The sequence below is a fragment of the Vigna unguiculata genome, chromosome 3 (genome assembly GCF_037176805.1).
Source record: "Vigna unguiculata cultivar grain cowpea cultivar isolate G323 ecotype 2 chromosome 3, ASM3717680v1, whole genome shotgun sequence".
NCBI classification, from domain to species: Eukaryota; Viridiplantae; Streptophyta; class Magnoliopsida; order Fabales; family Fabaceae; genus Vigna; species Vigna unguiculata.
Genome location: NC_140794.1, coordinates 21092113 through 21119717, shown reverse-complemented (window position 1 = coordinate 21119717; position 27605 = coordinate 21092113). Strand labels below are relative to the sequence as shown.

Below are 27605 nucleotides of genomic sequence, written 5' to 3'. Positions count from 1 at the left end.
GGACGAGGTCGTGGACGTGGAAGAGGTGGTCGTTCTAATTGTTCAAATATTGAATGTTACGACTGCAAAAAATATGGAAACTACGCAAAGGATTGCTACACTGAAAAGAAAATGGAAGAAAACACAAATTTGGTTGAGGAAGATGACACATAAGGTGATGGCATTCTCTTGATGGCCTATGAAGGCAACGCTTTGGATGGTGACATGGTGTGGTATCTAGACACCGGTGCTAATAATCATATGTGTGGGCACAAACATCTCTTTGTTGATATACAAGAGATAGAAGATGGACATGTGTCCTTTGGAGACTCAACAAAGATTTCGGTCAAAGGCCGAGGAAAAATATGTTTTCCCCAAAAGGATGGAAAAGAAGATAATATGGAGGATGTCTATTATGTACCAAATTTGAAAATTAATATTTTGAGTATGGGCCATTTATTGGAGAAAGGATATTCGGTCTTTATGAAAAACCGAATGCTGCAATTAAAGGAAAAAAATGATCGAGTAATTGCAGACATGGAAATGACAAAGAATCGAATGTTCAAACTATACTTGAAGAATGTACAAGAAAAATGTTTACAAGTCAACACAGAAGACAAAGTTTGGCTATGGCATTTACTATGGTGGGCTAAAAGAATTAGCAAAGAAGAAAATGGTCCATGGGTTGCCAAATGTGGACTACATTAAGAAATTTTGTGAAGATTGTGTTCTTGGAAAGCAAGCAAGGACAACTTTTCAAAAGAAGGTAGAAAATCGTGCAAGGAGATCTTTTAAGCTAATACACACCGACATATATGGCCCAATCACTCCAAAGTCTTTTAGTGAAAAGAGATATTTTATTACTTTCATCAATGACTATGCAAGGGAGACTTAGGTTTATTTTTTGAAGGAAAAGTCATAAGCTTTTAAAATGTTTAAGAAGTTCAAAGTGATGGTGGAGAAGACAACCAATCTTTACATCAAGGCTTTATGGTCAGATAGGGGCGAAGAATACATGTCAACTGCTTTCACGAACTATTGTGAGGATTAAGGTATTAAAAGATTTTTGACAGCACCATATTCACCTCAACAAAATGGTGTTGTCGAAAGAAAAAATTGAAGGATTCTTGATATGGTTCGATCAATGTTGAAAAGCAAAGACATGTCAAATGAGTTTTAGGCATAAGTTGTGGAATATGTTGCGCATGTGCAAAATCAATGTCAACATTTAAAATTGGACAATCAAACACCATAAGAAGCTTGGAGCAGCCATAAACCAATTGTATCACACCTTAAAGTGTTTGGTAGTGTGGCCTAAGCACATGTACCAGACCAAAGAAGAACCAAACTTGATTATAAGAGTAAGAAATATGTGTTTGTTGGGTATGATGAGAAGACGAAGGATTTTAAGTTGTTTGATCCAATTGGCAAAAAGTTGATTGTGAGTCGAGATGTACAAGTGAATGAAGAAAGGACGTGAGACTAGAAGAATCAAATGGAGTCAAAACAAGGAGAGTCATTGAGTGTTTCACCAATAATCACTCCAATGACTTCTGAAGTACATGTCGAAGAAGAAGATCCATGTCAACCTAAGATGCGGAGTCTACAAGACCTATACAACTCAACCGAAGAAGTACATCTGATTTGTTTACTAAGAGACTCAAAGAACATTGCTTTTAAGGAGGCAATAAGAGACAAGAAGTAGAAAGCTGCAATGGATGAAGAGATAAAAGTAATTGAAAAAAATGAAACTTAGGATTTGGTGGAGTTGCCAAAAGGACATAGACCAATAGGTGTAAAATGGGTGTACAAGAAAAAGATAAATGTCCAAGGTGAGATTAAAAGGTACAAAGCACGCCTAGTTGCAAAAGGTTACGACAAAATTAAACTAAAAAATGATAAGAGGACCAAAATGAACCAAAATGACAAATTAGATTACTAAATCACTAATTAAACCATTTCATTAATATATAACACACTTCTACAAACATACTAATAAAATTAATAATTAATTCAGTTGACTTTTGATTATTATGAAAATTATTATCAATATATTAAATTTCTTCTTATTTATTTTAAATAATTATTGATTGGTCACACACATATTAATATTTTATGAAAAGGCCATTTATGTTCTATCAAGTGAGGACACACGTATTAATATTTTATGAAAAAGGCCATCTATATTCTATCAAGTGAGGATTAGAAATGTCAAAAAAATATTTATTTGTGAGTATCCGTGGATAAAATCCACACACACACATTATAGTATTTTATGAAAAAGGCCATCTATATTCTATCAAGTGAGGATTAGAAATGTCAAAAAAATTTGTATTTGCAAGTATCCGTGGATAAAACCTACAACGGGTAGAAAGTGGTATTATAAATGGATACTCGCGGGTAACGGGTACGAGTATTTTTTATACCCGTTTGTTAATGGGACGGGTATAGATATCATAGTATCTATACCTGTGATTTCTCGTACCCGCTATACTCTAATTTAAATTAAAAAAAATTAAAAAAACATCATTGAAATATTAACACATTGATTTTGAATTGGTTATTTTTTATCAATTGGTTTTAAAAAAAATCATTTCTTTGTAAATTGTCATTCAACACTATTTAAATGAACTATTTTGACTTTGTTTAAAATTTATGAATGTTATGTATTATATTTTATTTAAATTTATGGTTAGAATATGTTATTAAATATTTTAATTTTGTTTTTGTAAATATTATGGGTACTCGTAGATATCCATGAAAATTAAAAAATATGTGAGTACCCGCATAACGATACCTACATGGATATGGGGACGAATATTCATCCAGCGGGTAGTGTATGGAGGAGCTATTATCTGTACCCCACTCGTCCCTTGACATTCTAATGAGAACCGGTTATATATAACTCATAATCTATTAATAAAATAATTTAATTTTCAACCCAATCCTAAATAATTTAAATGCATTTTTAACACTTACTTTATACACAGTAGAGCTGTCAAAATGGGTAACGCGGCCCGATCCGGCTCGACCCACCACAGGTTGATGATTTAGTGAGCTAACCCAACCTGACTCACTTCTTAGCGAGCCAAAAAAATTTGAACACGGTCCAGTTCACCACGGGTTGGCGGGTTAAACGGATTGACTCACGAGTTCACTTAATTAAAAAAAATATTATTTTTTTATTTTTTATAGTCAAAACTGAATTGTAATTCTAATTAAAATCTAAATAAACTTTAATACAATCCAAATACAAACCAAAATAAATAAATAAAATATAAATTATTGATGTGTTGGACAAAAAAAAACCTAACATGACCCAAATATAAAACTCAACTTAATCAAAAATAAATAAAAACATTAAAATATCAACCCATATTGAAATTTGTAAAAAAAATTCATCCCAACCCGAATCCGTGGTGAGGCGGGTTGGCTCGCGAGTTTCAACCTATTTTGACAGCTCTAATACACATTAAAAAATGTATGGAAGATATTTAAAAAAAAAAAAAGTTAAGAGTGGGATGATGAAGATTTAAGCCTAAGCAACCGGATATTTAAATTTCTAGAGTTAAAAGACATTTCTTTTATTGTTACTATTTCAAAATAATATAAACACAAAAAGTTAATGCATTACGTCCATCCAAGATAAACTAAAAAAATAACTCGATGTGTTTTTTCTTTTCATCTAATACAAATATGTTGTCAGTAATGATATCATATATATTAAATAAGTAAAGAACATATTTACCTGCAATAAAATTATTAATTATTATCAAACTGTTCTAACTTATAGACATAACATCATTACTTCTAACGAGGGGTGGAGTTAAAATAAATAGCAAAACTAAAAAAGAAAGAATTAGTTCAAAACAAAAATTGCTAATATTACATATTCTTCAAAATAGCTCCTAAAAATAAAATCTACAAATTAAATATGTATTCATATTTTTATATCAACATACCATGAATGGAGAGTAGGCTAAGCTATTTTTTGCGAGGAAGGAGCAAATGAGAGAAGATCTTTGGAAGCAAGGCCAGGCTGGACGACCACAACGGTGTCGAACATTACGGAACGCCCACTCTGCGTGGCCGAAATCTTGAGATAGTACTTGGTCCCCGCCACCACCTGCTTCTGCGCCTCTACCACTTCCACGAACTTCGTCTCCTCTGCCATCCCCCTCAGAGCCTGCCTCAGCCTCCGATTGTGCTCCTCCACGGAGAAATACCCCAAGTCCTGCACCTCCTTGTTCCTCTTCACATCCGTAATCTCCGTCTTGGACCCGACCAATGTCCCGTGCGAAGCCCCACACACCAGGCACGCCAACATCGTCACCGTCACCAGTGCCACGGCCGGTATCAATGCCGCCATCGATCAGTTCTGTTACGTTTACAGCAATGGTATAGCGGGAGTTTATAGAGGGAGAGAGGTGAAAGGGATGTTGGACACGTGAGTGTGTGAGATATTAAGAGAGAGTGGGTGGTGGCAAATGAAAACCGCGTGTCCGGTGCTTTCCATACAGAAACAAGATTTTTGAAAATAAGATAGAAAATATAACGTTTCCACACCAAATCCTTGGCCAAGTGTATAGATAAATAAAGGTTTAATTACTTGTTTGTTTCTAATTTTTCTAGAAAAAATTTAAGTTGGTCTTTTAATGTTTTTTAGATTTAATTAAACTCAATTGTTTTGAAAAATTAAAGCAATAAGGTCATTTATGTTAAGAGTGTACCAACTAGCTTATTTTAAACTTTTTTTTTTCACATGTTAGGTTAACATTGTGTCACTTTGACGTAGGTTCTTCTTATAGTTTGTAAATATGGTGTAATGTTCATTAAGAGTCAAAGTGAAGATTTCTAAGATAGCAAACTATCTAGACATGAATGTGCATTTCAAGAAGCTATAGAGAATAGGAGAGTTCATATTTAAACAAGAAAACAAAAGAAGATTGCAATGGAAAAACATAATAATTGAGTAACCAATCCTTAAGAAGAGAGAATGAGTGTTGCCTCAAAATAAGGCCAAGGGAGTTTCATTCCAAAGGAGAAACCTCACACCAAGGTGAACAAAGTACGTAATGTATATTTTTCAATTGATCGACCCTTTTACAAAACCAAGAGAGTCCCTTAAATAAGTGAGCATGAGGGGTCTATTTACAAAGTAAAAGTTACAAAAGGGTGTCTCTACAAAAGCTAAATCCTAACTTCTAGAAACCAAGTTAAAAACTAGGTGAAAGATGACAAATTTGGTGTGGACAAGGCGACACTCCACGAAATTTAGCCAAAGGACAAAGTGAACATAAGTTATATGGTACATGTTGCTTTATGCTTTATGCTTTATGTTTTCCTCTCCTCCACATCATGTGCATCCTAAGGTTTCTTTCCATGTATGAAATGCTCTCCTTAACTCCAATTACTGTTAATCCACCTTAATCAGCATAAACAAACCTATAAAACAAATAAACAAGGATTAACATATTAACTTATGTTAAGTCAATTATGGTCAACAAGTTAACCTAAATCAATAGTCAACAAGTCAACCAAGGTCAAGTTAGGGAAAACAAAAGATAGGGAAATAGAAAACAAAGAAATGGAAGAAGGATTAGAGGTCTCCCTTCTTGTCATGCTTCTTGTCACTCTTCTAGGAAGGTCTTCTTGTCATTCATCATTCCTCCTTTCTTGGTGAGAATTCAACCACGAATACTTAAACCCTATATAAAAAGGAGAAAGATCACTCACATTAAAAGTATGGATCATGCTATAGCTATGAGGTAAATCTAACTCATAAGCATTGTTGTTGATCTTCCTAATGATTTGGAAATCGTCATCCCCCTTGGGTGGAGCTTGGGTTTTCTTTGAGTAGGGAACCTCTCCTTCTTCAAATGAAGCCAAATACAATCACCCTTCTTGAAGGTGACTGTAACATCCTAATTGGATATTACTGATTTAAATAATTAAAATAGTAGGAAATACTATTACCGCATTTATTAAAACCACATTCCCAAAACGTGGGAAAATTTAAACTTTATTATAAGCGCCAAAATATAAAATCCATATATTCATTCAACGTTTACAAATACCAAAACTAATTATAAGTAACTGCTACAAAATAGTCAAGAAAATCCATAAGAGTCCCCCATGCTAGCCTCTTTCCAGCTCTAAGCATCCACATCTTCACATGCAACAACATATGCTTTCGTGTAACACGTTACACGATCATCGTCACACACAAGCAAATATGCTGAGCTAAAAAATAACATAGAATAAATAATAACAATAACTTAAAATTTAAAACCACGACTCTTCTAAGAACTACAATCCTCAAACCCAAGCAATCACAGTAACCACTCTCCGCCTCCTGATTCTACACACTTTGATGATATTCTTAAGACGACTCTTGCCACCACAAACTCTAACTTGTGGTTCAACCATCTACTGGCCACCACCTATAGACCACACGCGGGAATTATCCAATTACAGACTACAATCCATAGCACAAAGTGGATGTAAAGTCCCGATAGGATATTACAGATTTAAATAACAAAATAAAGAAATAGTAAATTAATACTACATTTAATATAATGGAAATTCCTAAAAATGCGGGAAAATAAATTCTTTATTACATAATAAAGATAGCTCCAAATTCAAAATTCTCAAATCTCAATAAAATACTAAATCGGTCTCATAATAGTTTACAACTTTATTCAAAACCATAAATAATAAAACTCAATAAAATTGTTCCCATGAGTTTCCCCCGCTCCGCAGCTAAGCCTCACCAAATCCACCTACAACATCATCTACTTTCGTGTACTGCGTACACGATCATCGCCAAAGACAAGCAAATAGGGTGAGCTAACAATTAAAATAATCATATATATAAACATATATATTACAATCACACCAAAGTAATTCCATCCTTTGATTCCCTACTTCATGGCCACCACCATGTTAACTATGTTCTACGTCTTTTGATGAGTACCTCAAGGTGTCTTATTGCAACACCTACCAGCCACAACTGGTAGAGCACGTGCAGGAAACCTTGCTACAGATCACACACCGTAATGCTAGGTGGAGTTCCCAATACGAATAACATTCGTAACATCCCAAGACTACCAAGCTCGTCAGCTTAATACTGAGGAGGCAATCTAACTGGCAACACTCGCCAACTCGAGCCACAACTCAAGAGTTCATCGTGTTCATCCGCCATCCCGAGCCACAACTCAAGGGATGTCATTCTGAGCCACAACTCAAGGAATGCCACGTGCTTAACCCCTATCTTGAACCACAACTCAAGGGATACATTCTGAGCCACAACTCAAGGAACACCAGCAAGCCGACCTTCGAGACATCATAGAAACCTTGTAGACACGCACATCAAAGCAAGCAAACCCAATTCTACTGCAGCAATATTGCTTGGCGCTACTCACGAGTCGTTGGGCGCAACAAGCTTCCAGACCGCCTGGCGGGGGACATGTGCCGCCAAGCGCCTTTACACCCACTACCCATGCAATTATCGCCTGGCGGAACGATCTCTGCCACCAGACGCCACGCGTGCATGTTGCCCTCTAAAATCACCGCTATCGTTTGGCGGTTCGCATATTATCGCCAGGCGCCATGACAATATTTACGCAATACCAATTCTATTTTAGGTTCAGGCACAATTCACATATGCTAATCTCCCGTGTCACTATTCCAGAGTACCCCCAACCAATTCATTTCTATCTACAATGATTCAAGCCATCACAACTCCTCACATGTGAATTCATTTCTCTAATTATGGTCATATATACAATCCCAAATATTCACACTTATCCTTTCTTGACAGGATCCTAAATATTCCATCCATGAGACCACCACAATCATATTCCCCTATCTTGTCGTTTAACATGCTCTATGTTGATCTAAATACCAATTTGTTCAAATTACTTTTAGTCAACTCTCAACCCAACTATTTATGCTTATGATGAACCCATGCTAACCACTGCAATATTTTATACTTCAGCCTTAATACCATTACAACAAAGATTTATAATCCATTCCTTAATTCTTATCTCATTCCATTAATCAATCACTCTTCCTAATAATATAACCAACAAATATTAATTCTGCTATTACCTACCACCAACTGACCACTCACTGAAATTCCTCTCGCTGCCAACTCACTGCAACCTCCATTGACCTTCACCTGTCGCCTGGCAGTCATGCAAGTGCCGCTAGGCGGTACATAGAATTCTGGAGAATTTCCAGAAATTCTTGCACTTGTGAAACCCCAACTTTTTCCAGTTTTCCCTTGCTTGTGTATTTCCATCAATTCTCACGCGATCTCGCTTTTAATTATAATAATTCATAGTCTAAATGCATCCATTATCATTTTCCAAATTAATTTGAACGCCAATTATTCTAATGACATTCCAACCTAAAGTTCCAACCCTATAATAGCATTCATGTCCAATTTTATCCAATTTAACCTTAATTCACACGTAATTCAGAGATATATGACATCTGATCATTTATATCTAGTTAGGGCTTTCCTTTCCCTCGAACAAAATTATCCCAAAACCCCAAAACACCAAAAACCGAGACAAAATTTCCTCATTTCGCCTGACGAATGTTCATCACTGCCAGACAGTTCAACGAAACCCAGAAACTGGATGAATTAGTCACGCATCGCCTAGCGGTCGGGGTTTTACCGCCAGGCGGTTGCTCTTCAAGAACCTAGAAATAGGCCAAAAGTGTATGTGTCGCCTAACGGTTACGAATGACCCACCAGGTGGTTTCTGAAAAATTTTCCAGAATTACAAATTTCAATCAAGGCAGAGAAAATCATGCATATTCAGGCTATATTTTATACAATAAATCAAAGACATAAAATTAACACGTCCAACTCCCCTAACCTGGATATCCTTGCTCCAAAAGACAAAATGCTAGAGTCCATTAGTGGTTGTTTTTCTAGCCCCTCTTGGCTGCCCATTCAGCTAGGGTTTCCTCTACCCTTTCACATTCATGCCAAAACTAATTTTAGCAAAAAGAGAGTTTAGTTTGGGTTCCGCAAGGTTCGAACCCATACCATGCCAATGTCTAATCAATGCACAACCATTCAACCAATTCATGTTTCATGATAATTCCTATAAATAGAGGATTAAATTATCACTCATCATAATCAAGCATATTATTAAAAATAATAATAAATTAAATAGCGCATAAATGGCACACATAGGATTTAAACCCAAGTCCTCTCACATAATTAAGTACTCTCAATCATTTAAGCTAGTATTTTTCCACATCATATCATTCAATAATTAATGCCATAAAGACTCTCATTTCCCGCATTTATTAATTAATTATTTAATTTAATTAATTAAATTTCTCAGGTCTTACAGTGGAGCTCCCCAATACAGACCACAATTCGTATTCATCTCAAGACTACCAGCCTCACTAACTTTGATCGTGAAGAGTAATCAAGTGAATCATTTGTACTAGCCACAACTAGCACAGTCACATCAAAATTCTAATCACCATCAGGCTCCAACCTGGAATGGCCACGTGTTTAACCTCCTATTACAAGCTACAACTCGTAAATGGGCCTCCGACAAGTCATCTCCTTAAGGTCTCCATCTAAAACTATGTAGAATCCTTCAACATAACCCACTTTGCATGTGAAATTGCCTAGTGCAACTCCCGCATCGCCGGGCAGAACAACACTCCAGACCATCTGGCGTGCACCACTTGTCGCTAAGCGCCACACTTTCCAGTGGCCACTGCTTGGGCCGCCATCGCCTAGCGGAACCTTCCTCACCGCCAGACGCTGCACATTCCAAGGCTTCCTTGGTTTCCCCTATCGCTTGGCAACCCACCCCGTGTCGCCAAGCGTCACACCAGAAACATCACTACTACATGTTTTAGGCACTATAGAGGAGGTTCCAAAGAACCCAATCATTCCATAAGGAAGTCTTAACACCAAACATGCGTATTCAGTCGTAATAACATGACTAGACCACAATCCAACACAGTCATATACACATCAATTCATAAGTTGAGATCACTTAATGTTTAACAAGAATCTCTTACACATTTTCTTTGACCAAGTAAAGCATGCCATATGGATTTCCAACCAACATACAGTTTGCACATAAAAGAAAGTTCTCCAAACAGACATGGTACAACATCACTACCAAAGTAAAACAACCCTTTTTCACCCTTTTTAATTCCAATTACCATAAGTTCAACTTAGTTTAGCACTTGGGTTTACCCAACAATAAAACATGCTTACAAACATTAGAAATCGACAACCAATTTATGCATATAATTTCTCCAGACCCAAACTACACCCACTATGCTCATATCCCATTCCACCCATTACGCTTACCACAAAGAATCTTGTTCAATTTAATTTTATTACAATTGTGATTTCAAGGAAAAATTCCATCAACACCCCATTTCACACTCTCACCCAGCCATCAAGGGACTGATGGATAGTATGTGTTGCCTGGCGACAACCTGAGTACCACCAAGCGGTGCATTTCTGGAAAAATCCCAGATTTTTCCAGCACCTGTACGCATCCTAACCCGCCAACGTTCATCCAGAAATGTGTTTGTCATTCCTTTAGTGTTCAATCACGCTTATAAAGTTCATGCATAATCAAATTAAAATCATTTTCATGCAACATAACACCAATCATACCCTGGAATCAGATTTACTCATCCCCAATCCCAACATGAACCCATACCCCCAATTATGCAAAGATTCATACCATTTTCATCTAAAAATATACTTCCATACCTTCAATCACATTAAAATTTCAAACAATTATACACATACATTCAATTCATGCCTAACCAACATCACAGGAAACACAATAAATCGTAAAACTAGCCACTCCAATCCACGTCGCCTGGCAGATAGAACATAGTCGCTAGGCGGTTCATCACAAAACACAAACAATTGGGTTCATGACACATGCGTTGCTTGCCGGGTCTTCAACGTTGTGAGGCAGTTTCTGGAAAATTCCAGAAACACGAACAATCAAGAAGAATTTGGCAGAATCCAAGGACCACATGCATTACATTCATTTCAAAATGATATAATTAAACATAAAAACACGTAATACAACTCCCCTAACTTGATTTTCTCGCTCCAAGAGTGCTTCTGAGCTTCCTCCTTGATCCAAATTGGCCTTCCTTTGATCTCTAACCCCAAGAACCCTCTCTAGACCTCTTTGCACTTTTTAGGGCCCCAAAACAGTTTCTCCCAAACCTCCTTCAACTGATATGCGAATTCCACCCTCTTAGTTCACTCGCCCCTCTCTTTCCATCCAAAAATAAATAAAATTATTAAAAAAACGAAAATCCCATTAACTAGAGTTAATGGCCATTCAAGTGCCATTACATTGTAGCTTTTCAACCCTTGCATTTTCCTCCTATGACAGCTACAGTTTCTAAACATTTTTACTCACAACCAAAATAATCTGAACGTAAAAAGAATTATTTCATGTCGCCAAGGTTTGAACCCACAATCACACAATTACCAAACAAATGCACAACCAATCAATCAATTCATAAAATGAGTCACAAGTTCATATCTCAACATAAAACAAATTAAACAATTAAATAACATACACAAGACATGAACCCAAGTCCTCACATAACAACCAAGTACTCTCAACCACTTAAGCTAATATTATTCCTTCTCCACATTAATTAACTTAGAGATTCTCGCCCTCGCATTAATTAAATAATCTTTAATTTATTTATTTAGTTTTTCCTAGGTCTTACAATGACCTCCTTCTTACCTTTGTTGGAAAACTTTTGGTATTACCCTACCTTCCTTTCTATGGTTTCCTTGACTTGAGCATGCAATTCTTGGATCATCTTAGCACGAGCTACTCCATCTTGGCAAGTTCATGCCTCATGAGTGGGAAGGGGAAGAAGATCTAAAGGTGTTAAGGGATTGAACCTATAGATAACCTCAAATGGAGAGTGGGAAGTAGTGGAGTGCATCACAATATTGTATGCAAACTTTATGTGAGGAAGAAGATCATCCCCCTCCTTAATGTTATGGATTATCATGCATCTCAACATTTGATACAATGTCCTATTAACCACCTCGGTTTAGCCATGGTTTAGCCATTGGTTTGGGGGTGACAAGTGTTAGAAAGAGAAGTTTGGTTCCAAGTTTCCTAATGTCCTCCAAAAGTGGCTTAAGAAATTTTTGTCCCAATCATTCACTATTGTCGTAGGGATGCCATGAAGTCTTATCACTTCCTTGAAGAACAAATTTGCAATGAAGGTTGCATCATCAACTTTGTGGCATGGAATAAAATGAGCGATTTTTTAAAATCTATCCACTACCATAAAGATGGAATCTCTACCTCTCTTTGTTCGTGGGAGCACAAGAATGAAATCCATGGAGATGTCAACCAAAGGCAAAGAAAGAATGGGCAAAAGATTATAAAGACCATGGGTTAGACCTTATACTTGGCCTTTTTGCATACTATGTAATGCTCACAATGTATCTCTACATGCTTCCTTATGTGAGGCCAAAGAAGTGTTCTTTTTAGATTTCTAAAGTCTTGTTAGCCCTAAAATGCCCCATCAAATATCCTTCATGCATCTCTCTAATGAGTGAGGCTCTTAAATGAACCTTTGGGAATGCAAAGCCTTTTACCTTTACAAAAATATTGAAAGAGGAGGTAAAAGTCTTTGTTTGTCCCTAGGTGGCATTCATTATGATTAAAAGAGAAGTCATCATCTTGAGAGTACAAATCCTTAATGTAATCAAAACTAAGAAATTTTGTTTCAAGAAGAGAAAGATGGTTGTGATTCTTAGAGAGTATGTCAACCATAATGTTGGCCTTACCTTACTTATGTTTGATCATATATGAAAATTATGCGATGAATTCTACACGTCTAGCACATCTCTTGTTAATCTCCTCTTTTAGTGATAAACTAATCTCTCTTTTAATAATAATTAACCACTAGACTTAAGGTCTTTTCATTATAAAAATATATTATGTAATATTCTCTTTCCCAAATCTCTTTATTTAACTGTTATATAATATAAAAATGATTTTAATTGAACTAGGAAAAGAAATTTAAAAGCACAATTTATTAAACAAACTAATTCACCATTTCCTCTTGGTTTTGTCGAAATACAAATATTTTACTACTCAATTCTAACAAGCTCAACAGAAACCAGTTTTGAAGATACCGGCCATGAGGTTGAAGAACAAAATTAAAGATTGTGAGGCTGGCTTGTATTGCGATCTTGCAGAAACTACGGGTATAAAATAGAGCTTGAAAATATAAAGACAAGTGTTGGTAGAAAGCCCTCGTGGACTTGTCTATTAGTTAAAACGGACATATTTATCTTATTTTGGAGGCTGCTGTATTATCGGATGTTTACTCCTGTTTTATATAGATTAACACTTAAAATGGAAGACTTCCTTCCAACTACTAGACTGTTTAGTCTTTTTTTTCAGGGTAGGAGACATTTAAAATTACCAAAACTTGCTTTACTTCATTTCTTATTAATCATGGGTGTACATATATTTGAAGGACGACACCTGACGGTGGAGACCATATGTATATACTTCATATGAAAATCACACAAGACATGAGCAAAGCTACTTATGGGAGACGCCACATTAATTAGAATATCGAATTAGTAATCGGAAACGGCCACAGACAAAGATAGCTCCAGATTAAGCTTTACTGTCAATAGTCATTGGCACAGGCTCCTGCTTTGATGGTGCTGTTCTTGCTTGTTCTAGTCTATTCAGTTTAGCAAACATGGTGCCATAGAACTGTGCGTCCTTCTTGTTGAATTCTCTAACTTTCTGCTTCAAAATTTTGTACTCCATCTTCACATCCCTGATAATATCATCCAACAGATTCAATACAAAAAGAAATTCCATATAGTAGGAACTAAGCATATAAATGCATATTCAAGTTGATCACACTCGGAACAAAGGCATACCTGTTTTCTGGCTCAATCTCTAGGGCTTTCTTAATGTCCATCTCAGCTAGATCCAAGTCCACAAGATGAAGATATGCTTGTGCCCTCCGGTACAATGCTTTTACATTTCTACTATCAAGCTCCAACGCCTACGTGCATCATAAAACCAAACTCTCAGGGATGTCACCAGTTCACAATTCACACTATGCAAAAAGAAGAAAGGCTGAATAAAAAAATTACCTTGCTACACAACTTTTCTGCCTGTTTGTACTCCTTTAGCTTCAGCTTACAGGCTGCATTGTTGAGATTGCATGTGATCTTCAATGCCTTGGATTGCTGTTTCTCCTCATCACTGAAGGAAGAATCATATTCAATAAATTTCATGGCCTGTGTCACCCAAGAGAGCACCAACACCTGTCGTTAGTTCATTCTTACCACACCATAACTGTCAATAGCCAAGTAATATTAATAACATAAACAAAATCTATTGGCACTCATAGGGATACCTTTTCATATCTCTTTGACGCTCTTTCATATTTTCCAACCTTAAATAAAGCATTCCCTTCTTCCTTTTTCTTCCCAGCTGCCTCAATCTTCTCTGGTGTACTCAGATCCCATGATTCCTTCTCCTGCATTGCACCCCCGTTTTAGTAATTAAAGTCTATATTTCAAACTTTTTCGAACCTAAAACATCCTTTTAAATGGTGAACACATAGCTCTCTCTCTCACCTTTACAAAGGAAAGCAGCTCAACTTCATAATACACAGTTGAATTGGGAGGAACAGTAGCATAATCCTGAGGGGACCCAGATGGACCAAAAGCATAGTCGGGTTGTATGATCAGCAATGCAATTTCCCCTTTCTTCATGTTCTTCACAGCTTTTTCAAGCCCATCAATTACTAGCTCTAAATGGTCGATCAAAATACACAGCTTAGTAAAATATCAATGTAAGCAAAAAGGGACTTACGATTCAATATGATTGTTTCAATCACCTTCATCAATTTTGAACTCGAATGGCTGTTCATCGTCATAGCCCTTCTTAGTGAAAACAGTTCCATCTTGTAGCTTGCCAATCAGTTTCACTGCACAAAAGGAATTAATGCATATCTTCAATTTCCCATCCAACATACAAAACATTTAACCAAGGAAGAGAAGATTTATTATATCAGAAATGTAAGGTTCCCACAAAACCATACTTTGAACTACAGCTCCATCGTTTGGCCGTTCATATCCCTCTCCTTCCTTCAAAGTTTTCTTGAGAACCTTCCTATCTTTAGTAATGTCAGACACGTTCTTCCACGAGACCAACTCAAGATCCACTTGAAGCAAAGCATTTGGAGGTATGGCACCTTCTTCTCCTGATGCTGCCCTTCCACTCTCACCAAATGCATCTGAAAACCTTGAATCTCAATAAACTTGCACAAGCAAAATTGGAACTAAGATATTGCTGATAATAGAACTCTTAACTCACATTGTGGCTTCACATTCAAGTGAACTTTCTCTCCCTTCTTCATTGTTTTCACAGCCTCAGCCAAAGCACGACAGAAATACCCTGTATGAAAATAGTTGTTAGATTGTTACTTCCATCAGAATCCAATTACATGGTAAAGAAAAAAAAAATTTAAATTTCAAAAAGCATGACTCTGACCCTCTTCCACAGTGAATTCCACCCCATCAGATTTTGAAACGACCGTTCCATCTTCAAGCCGAGCTTCATACTTGACTGCAGAAAGGAGAAAAATTAGGCAACGTTTAGACAATACTGCACAACAAGGTTCTCAAACAGGTGAATCTCAAAGACAAAAATGGAAAGAGTTCCATACCAAACACTTCGTCCAGGTCCTTAGGATTATCCCATTTCTCCCCTTCAGTAATTATGTTCTTCAAAATTCCTCCATCCTTGCATATGTCCTTCACACTTGTCCAAGACAGCAATTCCACATAAAACTGCAGAGTTGCATTGGGGGGAATAGTGGGAGGAGATCCAGACTCTCCATAAGCCAATTCTGGGGGTATGGTGAAAAGGGCAGTTTCACCTTTCTTCATAGTTTTAATACCTTCATCCCATCCCTTAATCACTTGCCCTGCATTAATCATGTCACAGAGCATTCATTATCATAATTATCATCATAACTCATTTAACATTAATTCTCTCATTCATGCATTACCAAAGGTTTGGCTCATAGCATTATGGCAAAGATAAAAGTGATTGAATAGTCCCTCTTAATATAATACCTAACACAATTATGGCAAAGATAGATAATTAAATTCTAATAATTTTAAAAACAAAAATTAAAGGATAAAAGTGAATCATTGGTCAATGAATCTGTACCTTGGCCTAGGTTGAACTTGAAAGGTGTACCCCTATCACGACTAGAATCAAATTGGGTTCCATCAAGCAAGGTTCCTGTATAATGTACTTCAACTTGGTCTCCATTGTTGGGGCTGTCCCAACCTTCACCTTCCTTCAGCAGCTTCTTCTTCAGCCCAAATTTCCCAATCTCCTTCTCCTCCCCAACCTTAAGGATGGAACTCTCCATTTCCTCCTCAGGCAATTCCATGTTGCCAGCACTTGGGAACTCAAAATCCTCATCCATGGCTTACCAACAATCTAACAAATGCCGACTAGAGAAGTCAGACCTTACAACTCAGATATCACACGACCACAGGAAACGTTTTTCAATGTTTCTGACACGATCGCAGAAAGTTATGTATATATATAGGTAGAAGTGAAAGAAGAGAATGTGTCTAGAGATTTCTATACGCCAAAGGTATCAAGATGCTTCCAGAATTATCACGTAAATTCCATTTAATTTTTCATTTTTGTTGTGGTTATGAATGTGATGATGATGAAGAACTCTAAATTTCAATGTTTAAAACCAAGTTTTTTTTTTTTAAAAGAAAATCAAACGATCCGACAATAGAGCAGTTGTTCGTTATTTTCCAAACGGAAAACATTGAACAGTTCTTTCTTCATTTGTTCGATTATAGTTTGGTACGTTTATCATAATCCTATATATAAGAGGTAAATGAGAAGGGATTTATTCAATTAATTCTTTGCTAAGAAAAAATTCAGCTGATAAATAATTGAATTCTTTTGTAGGAGAATGCACAATCAGTAAACAAATTTGCTTCAAAAAACAAAACTTATTACTATATGTAACACAATTAGTTCTGATACGGGTTCATATTAAAAAAATAAATAAAAACATGATTTGAATCACAATTTATACAAAGAGAAGTTATAGGAAAAAGGAAAAAAAAAAATTTGTTTAAATATAACTTGATGTGTTTAAACTAGGGATGGCAACGGGGCGGGGCGGGTACGGGTATCATGATCCCATCCCCATCTCCATAATAAAAATTCATCCCCATCCCCATCCCCAAACCCAACGGGTATACAACTTTTGACCCATCCCCATCCCCACCGGGTAACGGGTATTTTCTTATACCCATACTCATACCTATTTTTTTATTGTTCCATATATCAATTAAATATTTTTTATAAAAAAAATTTAAAAATCACACCAACGGAATCATGATACTATCAAAATATTCAATATTAAAATAACATACTCTTTTTGATTTTCATGATGTCAAATATTAAGAAAAATATTATAATAGTATAAATCTCAAATTAAAGTATCAAATAACAACTAAATAAAATTCAAATAATTATATAAAAGCTAAAAAATTACACATTACTAAAATTTTATAATAACCAAAATATTTATTAATTTTACAAATGATCAGTGGTTTCATTTGCATTCGATCCACCTACACATAGAAAAAAAATGAAAAATTAGATATGATATAATAATTGAAATTGAAAATTTTAATTACTAGAATATAATGTACCTTCTTCATCAGATTCATTTTCACTCATGAGAACATCTTTTCCTTTTAATTTTTTAACACCTACAAACACCAAATGTAGAATATTAGATGAGAATTCACAAAAAATACAAACAAAAAATATTAATAAATTTGAGTAACTTACCTAGATGGTTTGAGTTCCATATCCAACTTCTTGTATACATCAAAGCCTCTATAGTAAATAATTAAACATTATCATGAAACAAAAAATAAATAATAAATAAAATTATCATAAAGGAGTAAAGATAATTAAATGTGTGACCCAAATTTGAGAATATCCATTTGAATATAATATAACGAAAAAAAATGTATAATTAAGATTATGATAAAAGGAAAAGTACCTTGAAGATCTGCTTAAACCTTAAAGAATAAGCCAAGTAAAAAAGTGTATAACCAAAGTAACAAAAAGAAGAGCTACAAAATAAACATTTTCATGAAAATAAATAAATAAATAAAGATAATCAAATGTGTAACCTAAAAATTATTTCATAGAATGAAATTGAGGAACACCTATTTGAACATAACCATGTACAGAGAGTAAAAATTATGTAATAAGAAGAAGAAAAATTACCTTCAAAATTAAATCTTGAAAAACAAACCAGACAATTGAGAGAGTAAACAAAGTGTATAACAAAAAACAAAGAGAATGAGAAATATGTTATATATATATATATATATATATATATATTATATTATATTATATTATATATTATATTACTATGTATATATATATATTATATGTGTGGATATCTTATGTTTATATATATATATATAATTATTTATATATATTATATTATATTATATATTATATTATTATTACTATGTATATATATTATATGTGTGGATATCTTATGTTTATATATATATATATATATATATATATATATATATATATATATATATATATATATATTTATTTATAGATATATATTTATTTTAAGTATATATTATATTATATTATATAATAATATAAATATAATAATATATATTATATTATTATGTATATATATTATATGTATATGCGTAGATATTTTATGCTTTTATATATATATATATATATATATATATATATATATTTCTTTTAAATTTTTATAAATTTATAATGTTATAAATTTGTTTATAAAAGATTTCACTAGTTAAATGATTAATTTGTTTTATACGTATATATTATATATATTATATTATATTATTATGTATATATATTATATGTATATTATATTATATTATATTATATTATATTATATTACATTACATGTATATGTGTAAATATATATATATATATATATATATATATATATATATATAAAAAAGTTTATTTTATTTATATGTATATATACTATATTATATTATATTATATTATATTATATTATATTTTATGTGTAAATATATTATTTATTTATATATATTTTTTAGATTATTTAATAAATTATAAATAGTTTAGTAATTTAAGCGGGGACGGGTATTTGGGCGGGTATATATATATCCCCATCCCCATCCCCATCCCCAGTTGAAAATTTCGGGTATTACTTATACCCATACCCATACCCAGTTAAAGCGGGGATTCCCCGTTAAAACGGGAACGGGTTCAGGTGATACCCACGGGCACGAGTTTATTTGTCATCTGTAGTTTAAACCTTACAAAATTTGAAGGAAAAGAAATGGAGGTAAGCCGAGGTGGTGAAACATTTTTTTCCTTTACTTTTTACTTAGGTAACGGTGGTCGTCCCCTTGGTGGCAATAGAGAGACAGAGAAAGAAAGAACTCAACGCTTCCTCAATCTTCACTCTGAGTCGGGCATTGATTGAACTGATTGAATTCAATGTCGGAAATGGCTCCGACGGATCCTGAAGGCGTGGACGGAGTGCGCATGACGTGGAACCTGTGGCCGCGCACCAAGGTGGAGGCGAGCAAGTGCGTCATACCCCTCGCCGCAACCATTGCCCTCCTCCGTCCCCACCCAGACATTCCCCCCACGCTCCCCTACGCGCCTCTCTGCTGCAAGACCTGCTCCTCCGTCCTCAACCCCTTCTCGCGCGTCGACTTCACCGCCAAGATCTGGATCTGCCCCTTCTGCTTCAACCGCAACCACTTTCCCCCTCACTACGCCCAAATCTCTGAAACGAACCTCCCTGCCGAACTCTATCCCCAGTACACCACTCTCCAATACCAACTTAACAACAACAACATCAACCCTAACTTCACCCATTCCCCTGTCTTCCTCTTCCTCCTGGACGCCTGCGTAATTGCCGAAGAACTCCACTTTCTCAAATCCGCGCTCCGCCGGGCCCTCGGGCTTCTTCCCGACAACGCGCTCGTTGGCTTCGTGTCATTTGGCACGCAGGTCCAGGTGCATGAGCTGGGCTTCTCCGACATTTCCAAGGTTTACGTTTTCCGTGGGAGCAAGGACATTTCCAATGATCAGATTTTGGAACAGTTAGGTCTCACCGCCGCTAGGAGGGCCTATACCAAGGGAGGGACGATTGCGCAGGCTCAGCCACCTTCTGCTGCTGTCACCAGGTTCTTGCTGCCTGCTTCTGATTGTGAATACACTCTCAATTCGGTGCGTGTCGTGAGAATGCTTGCAAATTGCATTGTCTCAATGTAGTAATGACAACAATAGTAACTAACGACTCTCAGCTTTGATTGTTGTTGACTAATGGTTACTCTTCAGGTGTTGGATGAATTGCAAACTGACCAGTGGCCGGTTTCGATCGGGAAGCGCCCTGCACGGTGTACCGGCGTGGCGTTGAGCGTAGTAACGGGGTTGCTCGGTGCTTGTAATCCCGGGACTGGGGCTAGGATCATTGCTTTGGTTGGTGGTCCCTGCACTGAAGGACCTGGTTCGGTTAATGAATTTATGTTCTTCGCTATACTGCTTTGGGCATTGGTCATCGGTGATGGTAGATTTTATTACAAATGGGGTCGAAGGAATTTATGTTTTGGCGAGGAATTATGAGGGATTTTCATCGAAATTTATTTTTGTGAAGGACTTGCATAGAGTATTTTTTATGCTGTAGATATTGATTTTATACTTTCTTTGTAGATTGTGTCAAAAGATCTATCTGATCCTGTGCGTTCACATAAAGATCTTGATAAGGATGCAGCACCATACTTCAAGAAAGCAGTTAAGTTTTATGAGGGTCTAGCGAAACAGCTGGTTATCCAGGGTCACGTTTTAGATCTTTTTGCATCGGCCCTTGATCAGGTATGTGGGAGCTTGCAAATTTTTGTGACACATTTCACTGCCTATTTTTCTTGTTGATATGTTGTTAGTCATGTCATGTTCATATCCTTATGATTGTCATTTTCTTTCACCTGCTTAGTTTAAGCTATTACTATCTTAATTCTTACCTGGGAATTTTCTTCCAGATACATAGTGAAGTTCTTATTTATGCTGTGAGGATTTTTAGAATACAGTTGATATTGTTATCATACTATATTGCAACTGTGACAATTAAGAACAAGCTGTGTGCGCTCATTTTCATCTTCTTCTGTTTGATAGACATTATTGTTTTGAAATTTGAATCTATAGGTTGGAGTAGCAGAATCAAGGTTGCAGTTGAAAAAACTGGTGGCCTTGTTGTCCTGTCGGAAAGTTTTGGTCATTCGGTCTTCAAGGACTCTTTTAAGCGTGTTTTTGAGGATGGGGAGCAATCTCTTGGTCTTTGTTTCAAGTGGGTCTTCATTTCAATCTTTTGTTCAATACTTCAATTTTAAATTCAGTTCACCCCGAGGAAGTTATTTATTTTGGTTTGTTTATATTCTCATCCACATTAATTTTGTATAAACTTATTGCTCCCCTGTCTCACCATTTCAGTATGAATCATAGTTGATGCCGGGAATATTTTGTTGGGAGATTTTGAATTGCTATGCTTTTAGTTCTTTATTCTTTAGTATAAAATCTATATCTACCTGGTGTTTTAGTAACTACTGGTCAAGGGGTTATTTATTGTTCTATTAGAAACTTTTGACATTATTCCAACATGTGTTGGTCCTGGTGGAACATGTTGAAATCCCTTTATTTTGTGACTTAGTTTGGTGTCTCTATTATGAGCTGTACTAAGGAGAGAACTATAATTTTTCTATAGATGTCTTGTAAAATATGGACCCATGAAAGGGAAAAGGAGGGTGTGAGCAAGTAAATTTAGTCTTGTCTAAAAATCCATGTATGGGGGATATGGGGTTTAAGTTGCACTTTTGGGAACATTTTTATCATTTTGAAGTAAATTTGGGTTTTGAAAGACTGAGTTTTGTTGTAAAAGGGACAATAAGAACAGTAAAAGGGAAACCCAAGGTTTAACTAGGAAACCCTAGACAATCCTTTAACCATGCTAGAAATAGACAATCAGGGACCAAAACGAAGAGGTGGAGGTTTAGCAAGCACTATCGAGGTGACGTGGAAGGCAATGCATGGACTTCACGTGCCAAGCAGTAGCGATGGGAAATGGGGCGCGTGGTGGTGCATGGAGCGGAATTAGGTTTCAGGACCGGCGATGTTGGTTGTCGCTCAAGAGACAATCTAGAATTAGTGTTTGTCGGAGGAAAGATCAAAAGACTGCACTAGACTCCTAGGTACAACTCATAGGTATAGTAGGAGGTACTTCCCAACACAACTACTTCCTACCCATATTATAATACTTATTCTATCAACACATCTACTTCCTACCCATATTATAATACTTATTCTATCAGGAATTTCAAACGTTATTGAAATTCTAGAATTATATAAGAGTAATTTGATTACTTAAAATTAGATAGTTTCAAATTTCACAAAAGATTAAGAATTTGAAATTCTTTATTTTTTAAATTCATATCTATTCTCTTTGTACTCTCTTGGCTAATTTTGAGACACCTTTGGCTTGGTCAAGGTTAGGGCACTGAGTTTCACATTATTTTGGACTTTTGTCAGCAAAGGACTAAAGTTGATTGTGATTATTTTTTGGTCAATATCATCAATGATATGTTAGCCTCAATGTAGGCCAATGTTATTTTCCAATTGAGGTTAGATGGATACTTCTTGGTCAACGTGAGTGATGTTTGCCGGGTGATGTCAAATGTGATTTTTTATGGTTTGTTAGTCCGGGTTGTCTTTTGGCCAATATCGACCAATTCTCTTTTGGTCAATGCTGGTTGGTTATTTCTTGAACAGCAAAATTTTCTTGGCCAACTTTGACGGGACTATTTTTTTGGCTGATGCCAACGGGTGTTTTTATTGGCATTAATGGGGGTTATCTTTTCGGTTGACATTTCTGGAATTATATTTTGCAGTTGAAGGTGAGAAAAATGATTCCTCTACAGCTGTTTTTTATGGATTAAGTAGTAGATGATGTGGACATGCATTCTTAATATATGCTTGAGGTTTAATAATGCAAGTAATTAATTCAAGTTACCCATTGATCAACAGATAATGGATGTACGGTATTACCAAGTAAAAAATACTCCAATTTGTGAGCTTTGATAGGTATCCTTTAGCGCAGAAGTTTGTGCTTTATCCTAGTTCAGAGCCCACTACAAAAGGGGAAGGATGAACCAAAAATTGATGACTAAAGTAGTATATTTGACGAAAGTAGTAGTTTAGGGTTATGCTTCTACATTGTTGGTATGTGGCTTTATTTTTGACTCCATTAATGCATTTTCATTATTTAAGAAGGCCTTTACTCAGAAAGGTAATATATTTTATCTTCAGGAATTGGTCCAAGGATTTGACCAAGAAACTGCTGCAGTAGTAATGGCAAGGCTTGCGTCTATAAAAATGGAGACAGAGGTACATCTCAAGTTTTTTTTACTCTCCACTATTTCGTAAATATATTTACCACTGCTGGATTTATTTGTAGTGGCTATAAAATTTTTCTTACTCCAAATGGGTGATTATTGATGTCTTCCAAAGTGACAGCTTTGATGAACTTTTCACTTGTTTAATCTGGTTAGACTAGGTACTTTAAGAGTGGCAATGCATTCTATTTGATCTGTTATTTCTTCGTTATATTTTTATGATAAGTTCTATTTTGTTGAAAGTGGAGTTTTTGGGTGTCACATAGAAATTTAAAATGGGGTAAAGGATTTCTCTTTAACCTTATATTCATGTGACCAAGAACTGATGGATTGACTATTCATATTTTTTTATGTCATCTAAGATTTATTTTTAATTTCTATGTTTGGACTTATTTAATACTTTAGCAAAATGACTTTTATGATTTATCTTTGATTTTCTTTCCCATCTTATTCAGATTTGTCAGTAGATTTCCCCTTTGTTCAAAGGCAGCTTATTTCAATTTGATATTTTTATGCTAAATAATAACAAGCTGTAAATTACAGTTGTAGTTGTGGAAATTTTGTTTTACATGAACTTTCGGACTTAGATGGTGTCATGTGTTTCAATCAGGAAGCATTTGATGCCACACGATGGTTGGACCGTTTACTGATTCGGCTTTGCTCTAAATTTGGTGACTACCGCAAGGATGACCCATCATCTTTTACATTGAATCCATCATTTTCCTTATTCCCCCAATTTATGTTCAATCTGCGAAGATCACAGTTTGTACAGGTGCCATTTCTTGTATTTTTCTTTCTGTATTACCATTGCTTTCCAAACTTATTTTAAAATTGTGGGGTTTGGGTGTTTTGATATTTATTGGCAGGTTTTTAATAACAGTCCAGATGAGACTGCATACTTCCGCATGTTGTTAAATAGGGAAAATATAAGTAATGCCGTCGTCATGATTCAGCCATCTCTAATATCATATTCATTTAATTCGTTGCCTGCACCAGCATTGTTAGATGTGGCTTCCATTTCAGCAGACCGGATTTTGTTGCTTGATTCATATTTTAGTGTGGTTATTTTTCATGGAATGACAATAGCCCAATGGCGCAACATGGGATACCATAACCAGCCAGAGCACCAGGCATGTACAGACTTCTCATAGATTTCCTGCTAAACAAGTTACTGTCAACATGTGAATTCTGTTCTCAAAATGATTGACGATTAAACGTTTAAATTGTTTAATACAATATGTATAATCTTCTATTGGGCGCATTATAGTCTTGTATGATGGAAATTATTTTATTTGGGGCCTTTTTTATGACTAAAGTCATGGGTTGGATTCGTCATTGGTTCCTGTTCTGGCTTTTGCTAATAGCTTTAATACATGGCAGGCTTTTGCACAACTATTACAAGCTCCCCAAGATGATGCCCAAATCATAATTAAAGAACGTTTCCCTGTCCCTAGATTGGTAGTGTGTGATCAACATGGTTCCCAAGTAAGTACATGTATTATGTTGTTTACTTTTTCATGAAGTTCATTTATTACCGAGTGTTGCTGATGTTTACCCCTTTCACAATGTATTCGGAGAATTATGTTTCATTAATCCATTTTGCTTGGTAGGCTTAGACTTTCTTGATGGGAACCTTAGTGGGTTTCATTGATGTTGAACAGGCTAGATTTTTATTAGCAAAACTGAATCCTTCAGCAACATACAATAATGCACATTAAATGGCTGCTGGTTCAGACGTAATCTTCACTGACGACGTGAGTCTTCAAGTTTTCTTTGACCATCTCCAGAGGCTGGCTGTCCAATCCTGATAATAGTAGTAACTGACAGATTTTTGACTTTGGTTCGGACAGTGCGCCAACTGTGTCCTACGTTTCGCTGTGAAGTGTTATTCTTTAGGGCTACGATCGGAGTTTTTTCATGGAGAAATAAGGGCCTCCAAGGTGTTGTTGAGTTTGGGTGTTGCGGAACGAAGGATAATGAAATGTAAGTTAAAGAGCTACTTGCGTGAATGCAGTAAAGCGAATGAGGGAGAAAGATAGTTTTATATAGCATTTTTTTTTTCTATTGTTTTATAAATTGATATAGTTAGTTGGCTTACTGGTGTATATGTTGCATTGTAATTAAAGTCATCTTATTATCTCGGAGTTTAATACAATTAAAATCTTTGCAAAACTCTGTATATGAAGTTAGGATTGCATGACACATCCTGGTGAAGTGAATCCTTCTTTTGTATACTTTCCTTTTTCTTTATTTCCAAAGTCTCCAGCTGTATAAGAAACATCATAACTTAATGTTCCATTATAAGTAAAATTGAATATAAATGAATGAATAAAATTATGAGCTTAAATAGATGTAACCTCCATATATCAGTTACAACCCAATCTACTTTATTAATTTCAGTGTATTTGCAGAGGGAATTTCTTTATGCACCTCCAAAATCTAAAATTATCCTTTGATTATTTAAAAATCATACGCATAGTATTTCTAAATTTATTTTCAGACACCGACTTTAAGTAAAAAATATTTTCGGAAGTCGACAGAATAAAAAAAAATATATAATGAAAGTTGACTTTCAAAAATATATATATAAATGTCGAAATGGAATATATATATATATATATATATATATATATATATATATATATATATATATATATATATATATTATTTTTTTTTAAATATTTAAAGTTTATTTTTTTAATTATTTTTAACTTTTACTTTTATTATTTTTTTAACAAATTATATTAAAGTAAATTTTGAATTTAAAAATATAAAAAATACATAATAAAAAATAAATAAAACTCATGAAAATAAAAAATTGAAACTTTAAATAGAATTAAAAAATTCTAATAAAATAGAAATCAACACATATATTAATTATATAAATAAAATAATTAGAAAAAAACTTATAAAATAATAAAATTTTAAATTGAAAAAAAAAAGAAAAAAGAATATATATAATTGGAATTTGACTTTCTAAAGTATAGAAGTCGACATTTTGAAATAATTTTGGGATTGTGATCTATGCGGCTTCGTTCAAAGGATATTCTTAAAATTTTAGAAATTTTTGGAGGGGTTGAAAACGTCCTTGGAGGTGCAAGAAGTAAGACCATTGTAGCAAGCCTTCCAACTTCTAACTTCTAAAAGGTATAGCTCTTATTAAATCTTTTATTGTAAACATCTATTAAATTATAAATTATAAACTTTAAATATTTGATATATGTATTTAATATTTAATATTTGAAATAAATATACAGAAATATCTTAAATATTTAGTTAAATAAAATATAAAATGTAAAATAATTGACCTAATAACGCAATCAAATTTTACATTTCAACTCATTTGCAAACAAAAATATTTTGTATCACGTATGTTTTTAAATAAAGATGTCGTTCATGTATTCAGTTTGATATTTTTTTTAGATTCAAAACAAAACATAAAATATTTAATGTTTAATATATAAAAAAATATTTCATATTTATTATTATACAAGTATTGTTCATATTTAATTGAATATTTAACAAAATAAATGAGCTCTAATATGATATTACCTTATAAAATGTTATTTAATTCATTAAATTAATATATTTAATTCTTGAAATGAGCTCTAATATCATGTTATAATTTTTCTATTTGAATGGATTGAAGAATAAAATTAGAAAAAAATATGCAGACAAAAAAAATTCGCTTTTATATAAAGATGTAGATACTAATGACATGTTTCTCAGTTGGTGATATATATATATATATATATATATATATATATATATATATATATATATATATATATATATATATATATATATATATATATATATATATATATATATATATATATATATATATATATATATATATATATATATAGGTTCCTCTGGAGGGAGACTTGTGTAACGTGTGGCTCAATGCTGACCAATGAATGACATGAAGGATGTGTGGCTCAAAGAATGTTTGCTTTTCAATTGAAAAAAAATAATAAAAGAGCATAAAATTAGAAACTTTCATTAAAGAAATTTAATTGTATTG

At 34.5% G+C, this 27605-nt stretch overlaps 2 protein-coding genes and 1 pseudogene across 3 annotated transcripts; 1 reads left to right on the top strand and 2 right to left on the bottom strand.

The window, feature by feature from the left end:
• Positions 1–3824: 3824 nt before the first annotated feature.
• On the bottom strand, positions 3825–4483 carry LOC114179690 (cysteine proteinase inhibitor B-like). The gene has a single exon (XM_028066105.2). It carries the CDS (start codon positions 4346–4348, stop codon positions 3959–3961), a length of 390 nt encoding a protein of 129 aa, XP_027921906.1. The 5' UTR covers positions 4349–4483; the 3' UTR covers positions 3825–3958.
• Positions 4484–13472: 8989 nt separating this feature from the next.
• Positions 13473–16781, bottom strand: LOC114179299 (70 kDa peptidyl-prolyl isomerase-like). The gene is made up of 11 exons (XM_028065587.2): positions 16263–16781; positions 15754–16014; positions 15579–15653; positions 15402–15482; positions 15127–15321; positions 14923–15012; positions 14660–14835; positions 14437–14559; positions 14171–14317; positions 13952–14079; positions 13473–13845 (listed from the first exon to the last, which is right to left on the bottom strand). Exons 1-11 carry the CDS (start codon positions 16525–16527, stop codon positions 13677–13679), a joined length of 1710 nt encoding a protein of 569 aa, XP_027921388.1. The 5' UTR covers positions 16528–16781; the 3' UTR covers positions 13473–13676.
• Positions 16782–19455: 2674 nt separating this feature from the next.
• Positions 19456–25812, top strand: LOC114175141 (protein transport protein SEC23 E-like; annotated as a pseudogene). Its single transcript, XR_014993289.1, has 11 exons — positions 19456–20366; positions 20478–20651; positions 20850–21011; positions 21339–21480; positions 23211–23253; positions 23309–23372; positions 23454–23570; positions 24189–24350; positions 24445–24708; positions 24959–25063; positions 25240–25812. The product of XR_014993289.1 is annotated as a protein transport protein SEC23 E-like (transcript).
• The last annotated feature ends 1793 nt before the right edge of the window (positions 25813–27605 follow it).